General features: G+C 36.3%; 1 protein-coding gene across 1 annotated transcript in view; it reads right to left on the bottom strand.

Moving 5' to 3' along the window:
- LOC136984942 (phospholipid-transporting ATPase ABCA3-like) overlaps positions 1-12,344 on the bottom strand; it is a 90,784-nt gene extending 78,440 nt beyond the window's left edge. Inside the window, 1 exon segment of the mRNA XM_067282087.1 lies at positions 11,876-12,344. Within this exon segment, the coding sequence (XP_067138188.1) occupies positions 11,876-12,206 (331 nt within the window). The 5' untranslated portion in view covers positions 12,207-12,344.
- Positions 12,345-13,254: the final 910 nt, after the last annotated feature.

Raw genomic sequence — 13,254 nt, forward strand, 5'->3', positions numbered from 1 at the left:
AGTGTAAACTGGCAAATCCTCTAGAAGGAGAAATCAAAAAATCTAAAGATCGCGGACATTCCTAGGACTTATTAACAATTCATAAAATAGTGTAAAAATAATTTTATATAGACCTATATACAGTATATAACCTTCACACAATTACATATATTTAATGTATTTACCTGTAAATTTTATATATTAAAATCTCAAAATAAAAAATATATATTTAATTAAAGCGTAAAAAATATAGACTTATAACACACTTGATATATATATATAAAGACTACATTATAACACAAGCCTTTGAATAGTATACGGTGTGTACATTCATAATTTGCAAGACTAATGAAAACAAATTTACATTAATTAAGATGAAAAGTTAAACAGACAACTTTCTATTTTTAAAAAGAAACTAAAGTGTATGTTTTCACATAAGAATAAGATCGAAGATGACTAATATATCTAATACGTTGCTAAGTAATTCAATAAAAAGAATATGCTTATCATTATAAACACCTAAATTACCCTGTATTAAGACTCAAAGTAAATACATCTAATTAAAACTTATTTGGAGACAGAGGTATTCATCATAATGTTTTGTCCTCTGAAGATCAGAAATCGTGATTTTGAGAAAATATCTTAATGCTAATTATTTGATTATTATTATAAATTATAAAGGGTGACCCAAATAAAGCGTTACAACTTGATATCCCGTTATTGAATCGATAATTAAAAATAACTTTTTGTTTATTCAACTTTAGAAAAGGTGTTATGAAGAACCTCCATCCGATCCCCATGCGATGGTGTCAAGTCCAAAATTATAAATAGAACTATCAAAATGTTGTCATATTTGGCCCAATCTGCATATGACTTTTTGCACTAATTATTAATTCCACAATTCAAGCCAATATTTGTTATTAGGATAATACAATGTAAAAAACTCCTCATCACAAAATGTCCACAAAAATCCAATAGTTTTATTTATTAATCACTTACGGATTTAAAATAACGTGGAAGATTAGAATGTTCTTAAACATGTCTAATTGTATTCGGAATAAACTATTCGTGTATTTTGTTTTTATTACGTCTAAGTGTTTCTGGAGAAAATAAATTTTATACGAGAGAAATATTATTTATTTATTTATTGTCTGAATGTAGAGTTGCCGACAGGGTGCTGACTATGTCAAGAGGGTCAAGCGGTCGCGAAGGGTCGTATGTGGGCGATCGGCACTGAGACAGACTTTACGGTTACAAGAAACCGTTTATTTGACACGAAAGAAGCTTACAAGATTTCCGTGATCTTGGAAGTTCTAGGTCGGTAGCAGTCTCGGGGTCTTCCTCTCCTTTCCGATATAGTCTCATTTCGAAGGAGTGTCCCTGGGTCGCGAATGGCCTGTTCCCTCGACGACTCCGCGACTCCAGGACGATGCGGTCGACTTCCGTTGATGGAAAGTTGTCGATCCGAGGTCGGGAGACGGAGACGAAGATGGGCACGAGACACACACACAACAATAGATCCGTCGCTTGGAACTTTCGGGAGAAGAAGCCGTCGCGTCCTTGAATTCTCAGGTTTTATCCGTTTTCCTCCGATTCCACTTTCCGATTGCTCGCTCCTCGTCACCTGGTGACAATTCGAAACCTTTCGGGGGCGCGGGAGAGGTCAAAATCGAAGTTTTAATTCGATTCCCATTCGGAGATAGACGATCTACGTTTCTCCATTGTTCTATTGTTTAAAAGTTCGCGTCGTTTTCATTAAGAAAAACTATTTCTAACTTCTATTTTTTTTTCTCTAAAAAAAATAATTTTTTCCTAAAAATAAATGATTTTAACGCGAATTTCAGTGAGGTTCGGACCTATCCAGAGCCTCACATGAACAGTAGAGTACAGTAATAGCTTGGTTTAGTTTATTTGTATACCGCAGTGCGACAGGTGAGCGATCTGCCGAAGGAGGATGCCTCGCGGTAAATGAAAGAATTCTTTCATTTAGAAAATGAAATGTGATTTAAGAAACTTAGATGAACATTTTAAAATATTAATAAACAAAAAAAGTTAAAAGCTAATGAATTGAAAGCGGTTGAAACTGGTTTTGCATCTGATATAATTTAAAACAGCATCCTGTCGCTCTGGGGGACCCAGGATCGAATCCGCACGAGTCGAAAACCTCCAAAAACTTTTTGGGAGTTGATACAGTACGTCCGGATACGTAGGGTTCCATCCCTCACACCCGGCCGAACCCGTAATGGGCTTGCTAAAGAGCAGCGGCGGCCTTAATGATTGCGAGGCTCCGGGCAGCAGTTCTTTGCGAGGCCCCAGGCGGCAGATCTTTGTGAGGCCCTTGTTCTTTGTGCAAAGTATGTGAATTGAAAATAGATATTTCTGATGATTGACGAGAAATGCAAAAGTTATAAATAAATAAATTTAGAGTTTTAAAATATTATATTAGAAGATTTATAAAAGTTAACAATCATAAAGACGACAAATTAGTAATGATGATAAACTAAGATACATAAATGCCTTAAAAGATATACGCAGGGATTTAAAAACGATGTTTGCGGCTAAGGATAAAATAAAAAGTTTTAAATATTAACTTTTTCTACTCGAGTTGTTGCGCGAGGTCCCTGCAAGAGCGAGGCCCCGGGCGATTGCCCTGCTCGCCACCCCCTAAGGTCGCCACTGCTAAAGAGCCTCTTAAGCCCTGGTCACACTATGCGATTTCCAGCCGCGCAGGCGACCGCAACTGCAACAAGCGCGAGTCGCGCGCGTCTTCTCGTGGTCACACATTGTTCGTTGACGTTGCAACTCGGAACACCTGACCCTATAATAAACCAATAAAATTACAGCAGCTTGTTTTTATCTACTTTCGTGAGTTTACCGACATTTTTACGTTCTACTTCAGAGTATTTACGGAATTTTAGCTACTTTTCTTATTAAAATAGCAAGCAGTTCCTTTTCTGGAATGAATAAAAGAAAAAAGGCGCTAATTTTGTTAGAGCTGGCGAGAATATACGAAGAGAAAAATAAAAAAAAAACGTTTATGCTGGGTTAAAACTTGACGAAATGAAAATCAACGGGCTAAACAATCGTGCTTTCACCAGTTGATGAATGAATTAAGGCTTTCGGATGCCGTAGGTTATAGGGGATATATCCGTATGAATACCAATACTTATATATAATTTAGGCGAAACGTTTCGTAGTTTGGCATATCAATTTAGAGTGGCCCATAATTCGATATCAGTCATTATCCCAGAAGTTTTGGATGCTATTTATCAATCTTATAAAAGTGAATATTTGAGGGTAAGTGTTGTTTAGAGGAAAGCTTGAATGATTTAATTCATTTATAATCGATATATTTTTTCTTTTATATAAGCATTTATTTTATTCAATTGTATATTATTAAAAGTAATCAAACTTTTTAAAATAAATCTAACAAATAACTTTTATAAATTCAGATTTGATTTATATCAAATATAGCATTTAAATGTACTGAAACTGAGTTAATACAAATGTTATAATCAAGATATGTTGACAAATATATAACACAAAGTATGACGTGGCACAAAGACGTTTTCTGATTGGATGCGCGTTTGCAACCGTCGCCAGTAGAACAAACTTTTTGTTTCTAGTTGTGGTTGCAGTCGCGCCGGTTTTCGAGGGGGGATTACCAATTAACGGGAACAGCCGTCGCGGTTGCAGTCGCCCGCGCGGCTGGAAGTCGCATAGTGTGACCAGGGCTTTAGTGTCCACTGGACGAAGTTTAAAAAACTGGTTAACCGATTTTGAGATTTCCGGTTATTGTCGGCGCTATATAAAATGGCGCCTTTGAATAAATTTTCTATTAAAACATGGAATGAATTATACCATAGAATTACATAACTTTCTAACATATTTTGAAATACAAGTATCCCTCATATAACACAGTAGATACAGAAAAATTCGAAAAAGTGCCGTGTTATGCGAATCCGTACTATACGAAACAAAGGACTAATGCTAAACATAGGATTACATTCCAGAAGTTAGCAAAAGTATATTATTATTTTTCATTACTAAGAGAAATGTGTTTATTAAAGCAGTTGATAATTTATTTCCAATCAATAATTAACTAAAAATCACAATTAAAAGTACTGTATTACGCGAGAATATTAATTTTAGTTAAACGAGGGCGTTTTCTTTTTACAAAGTATCGTCGTCATTTCTGCTGTTTTGTTGATCTTGATCAGAAATATCAGAAACCTCTCAATTTTTTTTCATTTTTATCGCTATTTTCTATGAATGATGAAATAAAAATATGTTATTAATCCATAATTTGTTCTAGCAAGTCACGTTTGTTCAGTCGAGTACCGAGTGGTTTTTATACGAGAGTTTCCCGGATTTTCTTCACGTTAGTAACACCTAAATAGGAGCCAATTTTTCATAAAAGACCTCCAAAAGGCAGTCTCCCTCGGCAGATCGCACATATGTCGCATTGCCGTATGCGCATAAATCAAACTTAGTGTAAAGATATTAGGGGAGACCGGGGATAGTTGTCACAAGGGCATGTTGTCACCAGCAGCGCCGCTAGCTGTTTGAGCGCCCGTGTGCAATACCGATTATGCCTCCCCTGTTTAACTACGACTATCTACGCTGAGCTTGCCAGCAATACTAATTTGTTGTCCCCTGGACGTGCCGCCCGCGTGCGGTGCACGCCTTGCACGCCCGTTTACGGCGGGCCTGGTTGTCACAGTGCAAATATCGCCTATATAATCAAAACTGAATGGTCACGTCATCTAGGAGTGGGTTCATTTATCGCTCGCCTACATCATTACAAAATTCGAATAATATCTGTTGCATTATTTTCCGTTAATTAGCGGTTAAAATATTTGGGGCGAGTTGCGTAAAGTTTGATGCATCGTGTCTTGTGCCGTTTGAGAACTTGCAATTAGTAAAAGGGGAGTAACAACTGTATTTCCTATTAGATTGGTCCTTAATGTATATATACATTACCAGCAATTAAATTTTCTATTTTGAAATTAGAAACTATGAACCGACTTGTTAAGAAAGTTCATTTGGGACAACTTATCACTAAAACTGACTCGTCAGAAGAGGAAGAAAATCTTCCGTTTGGTTTGTGGTGAAAGTTTGGTCTCACAAGCTATGTACAGATGTAAATCCATATAATGTTTGTCACAACTGACTTTGAAGACAATATGTAAAGATACGAGTTCCAGAGTCTTTCGCAGAATAAGTAATAGTAAATTAGTAGTCTATTTTCTTTATAGAATTGACACAAGTAAATGTCATATTAAGCATAATTTAACATAACTAAAATAAACTCAGGAAATGTGAGAACTTAGACTACATATACTCTGTGACAGCATACTCTGACTAGGGGGATGTTGTTACAGGGTAACACAGTTTCTAAAATAATTAATAACTATGACAAAAAATTATTGAATGTTCATATATTTATTATAAACCAAATCAAAAGATATGTAGATGTACTTTCACTTAAACTAAATAAATTGATATTATAGACCCTAAAACTAGAAATGAGTAAAAACTGTGACAACTAGCCCCGGTCTCCCCTACATTGAAAGTTATATTTACAGTTTTATACATTTGCCATGATAGAAACTTCAGAAATCTTTTGTATGTTACTCATAATATCTAGTGTTTTATAAATAAAATTTGATGTTCTAATATCCTTTATATTTATATATTGGACACAAGGTTACATTCTGTTTTCAATTTCTATCGAACAAAACAGTGCATTATTCAACTTCCGCTTATTTTTTTTTAACCTTATATTGTTAAAGAGAAATATTTAATTTTTGTTATGCCAGGTTCCACCACCAGGGTGCGCTATGTAGTTTTACACACCAGCAACATTGCCACGTCGGCCATAGCGCATCGGAAGAAAAGCCGACAACGGCCATACCTTCCAACATAAACCCACGAACAAGAACAAGAACATTGCCACGTGTTCCTCACCTCTTTTTGTTCCCACTTTCACCATGTACTGTACAGTCTGTAAAATAGTCTGTCTTTGTCTTCTAATTTGGAGTGCTCTTTATCATATACGTAATAAAGTATACGTTTGCCGACAACTTATAGTAACGTTACTAAAATAAATAGACATACCATGGGTGTCCGCAAAAAAATTTTTCAGAACGACAAAGCTTAAAGACACAAATAATTACATGACTTAAAACCTTATTGACGTATTTCATTTTTGGGATGTGTTTGCACAAGTAGATTATAGAATACAATATTGCATCAACACAAAAAGACACAAAAGCTCCCATGGTCGAAAGTGTAAGGTTACGTATCTCAATCACTTTTTACAATTATAATTTGTGGTATATTTGATCCAAGAGAAAAACAAGTGCTCCGTTTGCCCCCTACTGCGGACGCCCATAGTTATAGTAGTAGACTATTAGGCCGCGACTCCACTAGCCGTAAAAAGCGTAAACCCTGCCGTAAAAGCTTTTAATCACGTGACCTATTTGCGTTTGCGCTCGGATTGCGGTGGAGGTCCGGCTAGCGAAGCTTTTTACGGCGACAGTACTATTACGGTGTATACGTGATATATCAATATAAAGACAATAATTATATTCTACGAGTTTTCTCTATACTATAATTACAAATATAGTAAAAGTAATATCTTTACTTTCATATATTGACTTTTATTATTATATTATTAAGATAATATACAGCATTTATAAGCTTAGCTTTTTTATTATATACTCCTCTAAATTGAAGGATTTTCCTTTGGCCGTTCATATCGCGTGTTTTAGGCATCCATTATTACAATAATCGGGATACCTCTTGTCGTAGATACATGAATACTTTCGGATGTTTTCGATAAATCTTTCCAGATCTTCTAGAGTAGCCACGAGAGGACGTACACAAAAGCTCATTTTCCACCATTTTCGCACCGTGTTACGATGACCTAGATTTAACTGACTTCTGATTGGTGGATGGTACCAGTTTACGGTCGTATTCGCTTCGAAAGTTGAACACTGCTCAACTCGCTTTTACGTTGGTTTTACGACCTGCTCAGGCGTAAAATAGCATGGTCACGTGATTAAAAGCTTTTACGGCGAGGGGTTTTACGACCCTTTTATGGCTAGTGGAGTCGCGGCCTTAGTGTAAGGGTCGCAAAAACGCGTAGAAGTGGTGAATAATTATAAAGTTCCAAAGTCGTATATTTCGAGAGTCAACTCGGGTCAGGAACGCGTGTTGGTGATGCAGACCAGACACGAAAAAAACTTTCTTAAAACTTATCCTAAAACAAACGCGACTCGATGACGAACGACCGAGGGGATGTCAACCAAGAGAGGAGCTTTGTCCAGGTGCTCGCAAACAAGTGTCGGGAGTGAGAACACAAAGGGGGGAAATTAGCCGCCAGAACATATGGCAGTATTAAATTTATCTTTGTATACTAGTACCAATTAACAGGACTTATTATACTGGAAAATTATGGATGCAGATATTTAGTCTTACAGTATTTTTTTATTTAGTTCACAGGTGAACTAAATAAAAAATATTATTTCTGATCTGTAAGACTAAATATCTGCATCCATAATTTTCCAGTATAATAAGTCCTGTTAATTGGTACTAGTATACAAAGATAAATTTAAGCTATGATAAAGGACACAAAGGCATAATAATTGAATGATATGGCAGATTGTTTGGAGCCATAACGGCGTGAAATACGAGCGCGAACTTCAAAGGCTCCGTCAACCCTCTCGACCCGGATCGGTCTCGGGTTTCGGGAAAATCTTATAAAACCCCCGGATCTCAGGGTTGAAGGCGGCTCTCCTCCGGACAGGCGGTTCTCCTCCAGACAGAGAGTTCGATCCTCCTTCAGTCATTCTTGGAAGAAGTGCGGCGGTTCCCCTCCAGTCGAGTCTGCACCAGTCAAGACTGTGCGAAGATCCCGGAAAAGGGGTTGCCGTCAACAGAGGCCGACAGAACTCCTTCTCCTCTACAACGGGACCACATCCCTTCATTCATCAGCGCCACAAGAAAACTGTCTCTTTGAAAACGACCTAGGAAGCCCGGAACGTTCCCAACGTCACCATACCTACATTGCCCTAACGATCTAGATCGTGTTGTACCTCAATAATATGTAAGTCAACTTAGTAGTTAGAATAAACGGTTTTGTGTAAGACACTTGTCATCTTTGTTTCCTACCGCCACCACCCACATACGATTTCGACCCTAGGTTTTCCTGACGCGTGATTAACTGTTTTCCCCTGGAAGTCGGCGACCTTACATTAGTTACTGTATCGTGTATAGCTTATATGCCTCATATATATACAGTACACTGATATAAGTTATACATAAAATCATGTTATATATATAGTGAAGTTTTATAAATATATATACTTATATACGATATGTAAGTTGCCGACATATGTGGGCAATTTGTTAATTGCGCGTCAGGAAAAACCCAGGGACCGATCGTACGTGGGTGGTGGCGGCAGAGGCAAAGATGACAAGTGTCTTACAATAACCGTTTATTTTAACATCAAAGCAAACTTACAAAGTACAATACGAGTTGCGATCTAGATCGTCTGCGGCAGAAGGAGCTCCGGATGACGGCGATCGGGGAGTGCTGTCGGAGTCGTCGTTGAAGCCCCGGGGCAGTCAGGCAGAAGAGTCCGAGGGGTCGGTGACGGACGTCGGTGAAAGAGTAGGTGGCTGTTTGGAGTCCCGTCGTTCACTTCCTGGTAGAAAGCTCCGTCGTCTCCCCTTCCGACCTTGATTCGGGGGTTTTTATACGATTTTCTCTCGAATCTTCCTCTCTTGATTGGTCTTGGGTTCCTTTTTCCTTTTCTCGATTGGTCAGTCTACTGTTTCTAAGCAAGACGAAAACCAAGTTTGGCCGGGGACAGCGCCCGGGCGTTGACAGCTACTCACATAATTTACACTGTTTGCCCCCCTCTCGCGGACATCTGGCTGAACCGATCAGCCAAACGTTCTGCGGCCGCCCTTCCTTTCGAGACGGTCCCGGGCTCACATGGTTTAACAGGTGTCCTTGACCATATGTCTCTCTTCTTTCTCCCCTTTTTGTTAATTGTTTACATCCCGACTCTTGTATACGAGCACCGCGACATCCCCTTCGTCGTTTATTACCGCGTTATGTTTGTTTTAGAAGAAATGCTTTACATCGGTCCGGTTTGTAGCCCGATGCGCGTTCTCGCTCCGATTGACTTTCCGAAATTTCCCGATGTAGCAATCTTGTAAACAATCGAATTCCCGGCGCGATTTTAGGATCTTCACAGATAGACCTACATGATATAGATATATACTGTTATATCAAACATAAGCTATATATGGCGTAGCCCTATATATACTGATCGTAACCTAACCTAACCTAGCTATATATGGCGTACCCCTATATATATACTATCATATATCATGTGACCTGTACACTCAAATTATCTTTGTTATGAAATTATTTGTATATTGTACAAATTTTATTAGATTCTCTATTAAATAAAAAAATATATGTATATTTATACATTTTGACGAATCCGAATGCTAACACGTGTTTCAATGTGTTATGTAAGGGCATGTGTGTGCGCGTGCGTGTAGAAGAAAACAGTTGCTGGCCACACAAGAAGGTATTCCTTACATTTGTCGACCACAAAGATGTGAACCTTGCACCTGCTGGACACGGAAGAGGCAATCCCTAAACTTGCCAGGCGCGGACGACGATCATTAAACTCTCTCGGCATCGATTGTTTTGTTCGTTTTTGGCATCAGGGAACATGGACATTGTCACGTTGACCCACTGTATCTCGAACACAGAATTACGAACTCGCATTTTTTATTACATCTTTGAATTTCATATCATCACAATTAGGCTAATGGAGAAAAGCAAAGTTTAACCAAAAATCGATCGATCAAATTTTGAGAACGAAACTGTTCTGTTTGAACAGTTCTGTAATGCATGTGTAAGAGACTTCGCTAACTCTCATCCTCAATAAAATAAAATAAATTACTATCGCACGAATTACGCGACTTTGTCGGGCGATGTCTCAAGATCGTTAGCACGTCTTCTACAAGCTTATAAAATTAAGTTCGTTCTCAAAATGAACCTATTTTGAGGAAACTTTGCAATTTTCCATTAATTGCGATGGAAAATTGCAAGAAATCCAAATATGGAATAAAGGTCTATGACAGGCATGGGCAAATGTGGCTCCTGCTGAAAGTGCTATCCTTCCCAGCTTTACCATACTATCCGCCACGACAGTATACAACTGCGGCTCCCATGCATTTTGCAAAACCTACATTTCGGCTCCCACTGAACTCTTACTTGCCCACCCCTGGTCTATGAATTCATTTTCGATATACAGTGGAGTCAAGGTGACAACATCCATGCTCCCTGGTGCGGTTGAGCGCTACTAACGGAATTTAGGTAAGAAAAGTAAAAACATTGTTGATGCGCCTTATTGATGATACGAAAAACGAACAAAACACAAGAATCGTCTCTCCATTCTGCCAGTAAAATGATCGCAATTCCCATGGTTGGCGTATACAAGCAAGGTCGTGGAAAGGCAAAGGCAGAGAGGTACGTGCCCGGGGAGTCAAGATAATGGAGCGCCAAAATTCCAAAATTGTTACGTGGGCGAACGAATAAATTCATAGAAAACTGTCACAAAGGTATATAAAAGTTATATTATAAAAGTGATTTTATAATTTTTAAATTTGTAATAGACTAATGAATAGGCTTATCCAAAAAGCGCCATTTTTTAGTTTGCCCCTAGTGCCAAATGCTCTAGCCACATATATAGATACAAGGGTAGCCTTTTTTGTGGAGGCAAGTGACCATCAGTTGCAAAGATTGCCTGTTCTGTGCATAATAAGAGTAAGGATCGCTTTTTTATTTCTTGCTCCACCCGAATTCTATCGAGATACGACAAAGTTGCTCGATGTCTTAGTTGTGACCTAGCCAAAATGGTGGACTGCAATTTTTAATCATATTTTAGTTTAAAAATTAATTGGAACCTCCGGCCTCTAAACTCAGTCTCGATTTTCATCTATCTCAAAAAATCCTTTCTCAAAAAAATTAACGAAGAGCAGACAAACGGACGACAGTGGGATTTTATAGTTCTGCGATTTGAAAATTACAGCCCAATAAAATAGAAAACTTAAAATTTTATAAATAATTTTAAAAGTATTTTACTTGTGCTTTGAAAAGCACATCAATAAATCAATTTATTGGAGTACTTTGAAGTACTGCAGCAAATTTATTCAAATCACTCCAATAAATTGCGTTATTGGAGTAATTTGAAGTTCTGATATTTATTTATTCTGGACTTTTCAACGAATTACATATTATAAAGGCAATATGACGAGTAAAGTATATATAAAATTGTTTTTAACAGTACAGTACTAGTTATGTACCGTACTGTATTTATTTTATTTGTATATACACATACACGATTTATCGATATACGTTTTCTGTAACGATATAAAAAATTTAAGCGGGTGAAAATAAATTATATGGAATTTAAACCATTTAAACTGTATAAGATATTAGCTGCATAGAATATTTTCATAATCAAGTTTATTTTATTAAATATTTTTACTAATAATAATAATAACAGTAGTAATAATAATAATAATAATAAACAATGCAAAATGAGGGAATAAGTTAACCTATTGAAGATAATTTATTCACGAATCTGTTTGAACAGATGGTATCGAACTAGATATATATTTGTTTTATTATTGACACAGTCAATCAAGTGCTACTTTTTCTAGTCTTAAAATTAGTTGTTTCTTTTTAATTACGTTCAGGCTTTATATAATTAGTAAAAATAATAATTAATTATTTTTTCTAGTTTTTAAATAGAATAAAAATTATTAAAAGGCAAGAAAAAGCGAAAAACGCACTTACGTAATTCTTTTTCTTTGAAAACATTTTCCATTAGTTCGCGGACAGCGCTGTTATTCGGAGTAAAAAGAAACTTATCCATTTTGTGAATTGTTTTATAATATTCTTGAAGGTTGTACGGAGAGTACATTGTCACGTTTACGTGTTTAACACCAGAATTGTCCGTATCTTCGCTTCTAAAGTCGATCGAAGTCGGTATTTTCGAAGCGATGTAAACAAGAATAAAAGAACACAAAAGAGGTAGAAGCAATTCAAAAATACTCCAAATATAATGCCGTTTGTGAATAATCCAATTTTTCCATATTAAAATCTGTAAAGGACGGAGGCCGGCCATAGTTTCTTTCCGTCTCCTCTCGCCGATTCGAATAACTGGATGGTGTGACGTCGCGACGTTTTATTGATTTACCTCCTCCCAACACGATACACACGATGTGACGTAATGAACAAACGTTACGTAAACAATAACTTTTTTTAGTCTAACTCACTCCCCGATGACATATTTTTTCTTGTGATGTTTTTACAAATGTTTATATTGTAATCATTTTTTAAATGTATTAATTGTTAACGAAAGAATATTTTAAATTTAAAGAATGACGTCACTAATATGTGGAATGCAGGGGGAGCTGCTGATATACAAACAAAATAAACGGTAATTTTGTTTCTAATGGAGAATTAAAATATTTTATTGAGAAATAATTAACTGCGTGTCATTACAAATTCCATAAATAATAAGCAGAATATAACGAAAATAATATATATAATTTATGAAAAAATGTCTTTTTAAAAGTTATAAAATTTCATAGACATCAGAATTTAATAAAAAAATTTTTTGTTTCGATTTATGATGTTTTTGGCATGCTAATTAAAGTGAATATACTAATGCAAACAATAAAAAAGAAATAAAATTATGATTTTTAATTATATTGTTACATATTTTTAAATTATAAGAGGCGATTATGTGCAATCTGGGACAGATGAAGTTTGACTAATATTGTAACTTGCGTTATAATTTCGATTAAGTATTTACGGCGAAATAATTAGTTCTCCTAATAGGCTCTTGATATCGATAATAAAGTTTAGAAATATAAAACTGGTGAAGCGCTAAAATACTAATTCCGATAAGTAATACGGTATACCTATTTTCGGAATGCATCCTAATCACTAGGTCGCTCCCACTGTGAATGCCTTCCGAAACTTCAATATGATCTTATTAAATAAAACATCTATATTTGTACCTTTAAGTTTGTCGAAATGTATCACTGATTTATTAGGCTGCAACTTATTGTATTATCGTGTGAAACTAGATATTGCTTAAGAAAACAAAATGTATTAAAAGATGAACTATGTACTGTATCGGTTGACTCGAAAAAGTATTTTATCGG

Source organism: Centruroides vittatus, unplaced genomic scaffold, assembly GCF_030686945.1.
Source record: "Centruroides vittatus isolate TY-2023 unplaced genomic scaffold, ASM3068694v2 contig_941, whole genome shotgun sequence".
NCBI classification, from domain to species: domain Eukaryota; kingdom Metazoa; phylum Arthropoda; class Arachnida; order Scorpiones; family Buthidae; genus Centruroides; species Centruroides vittatus.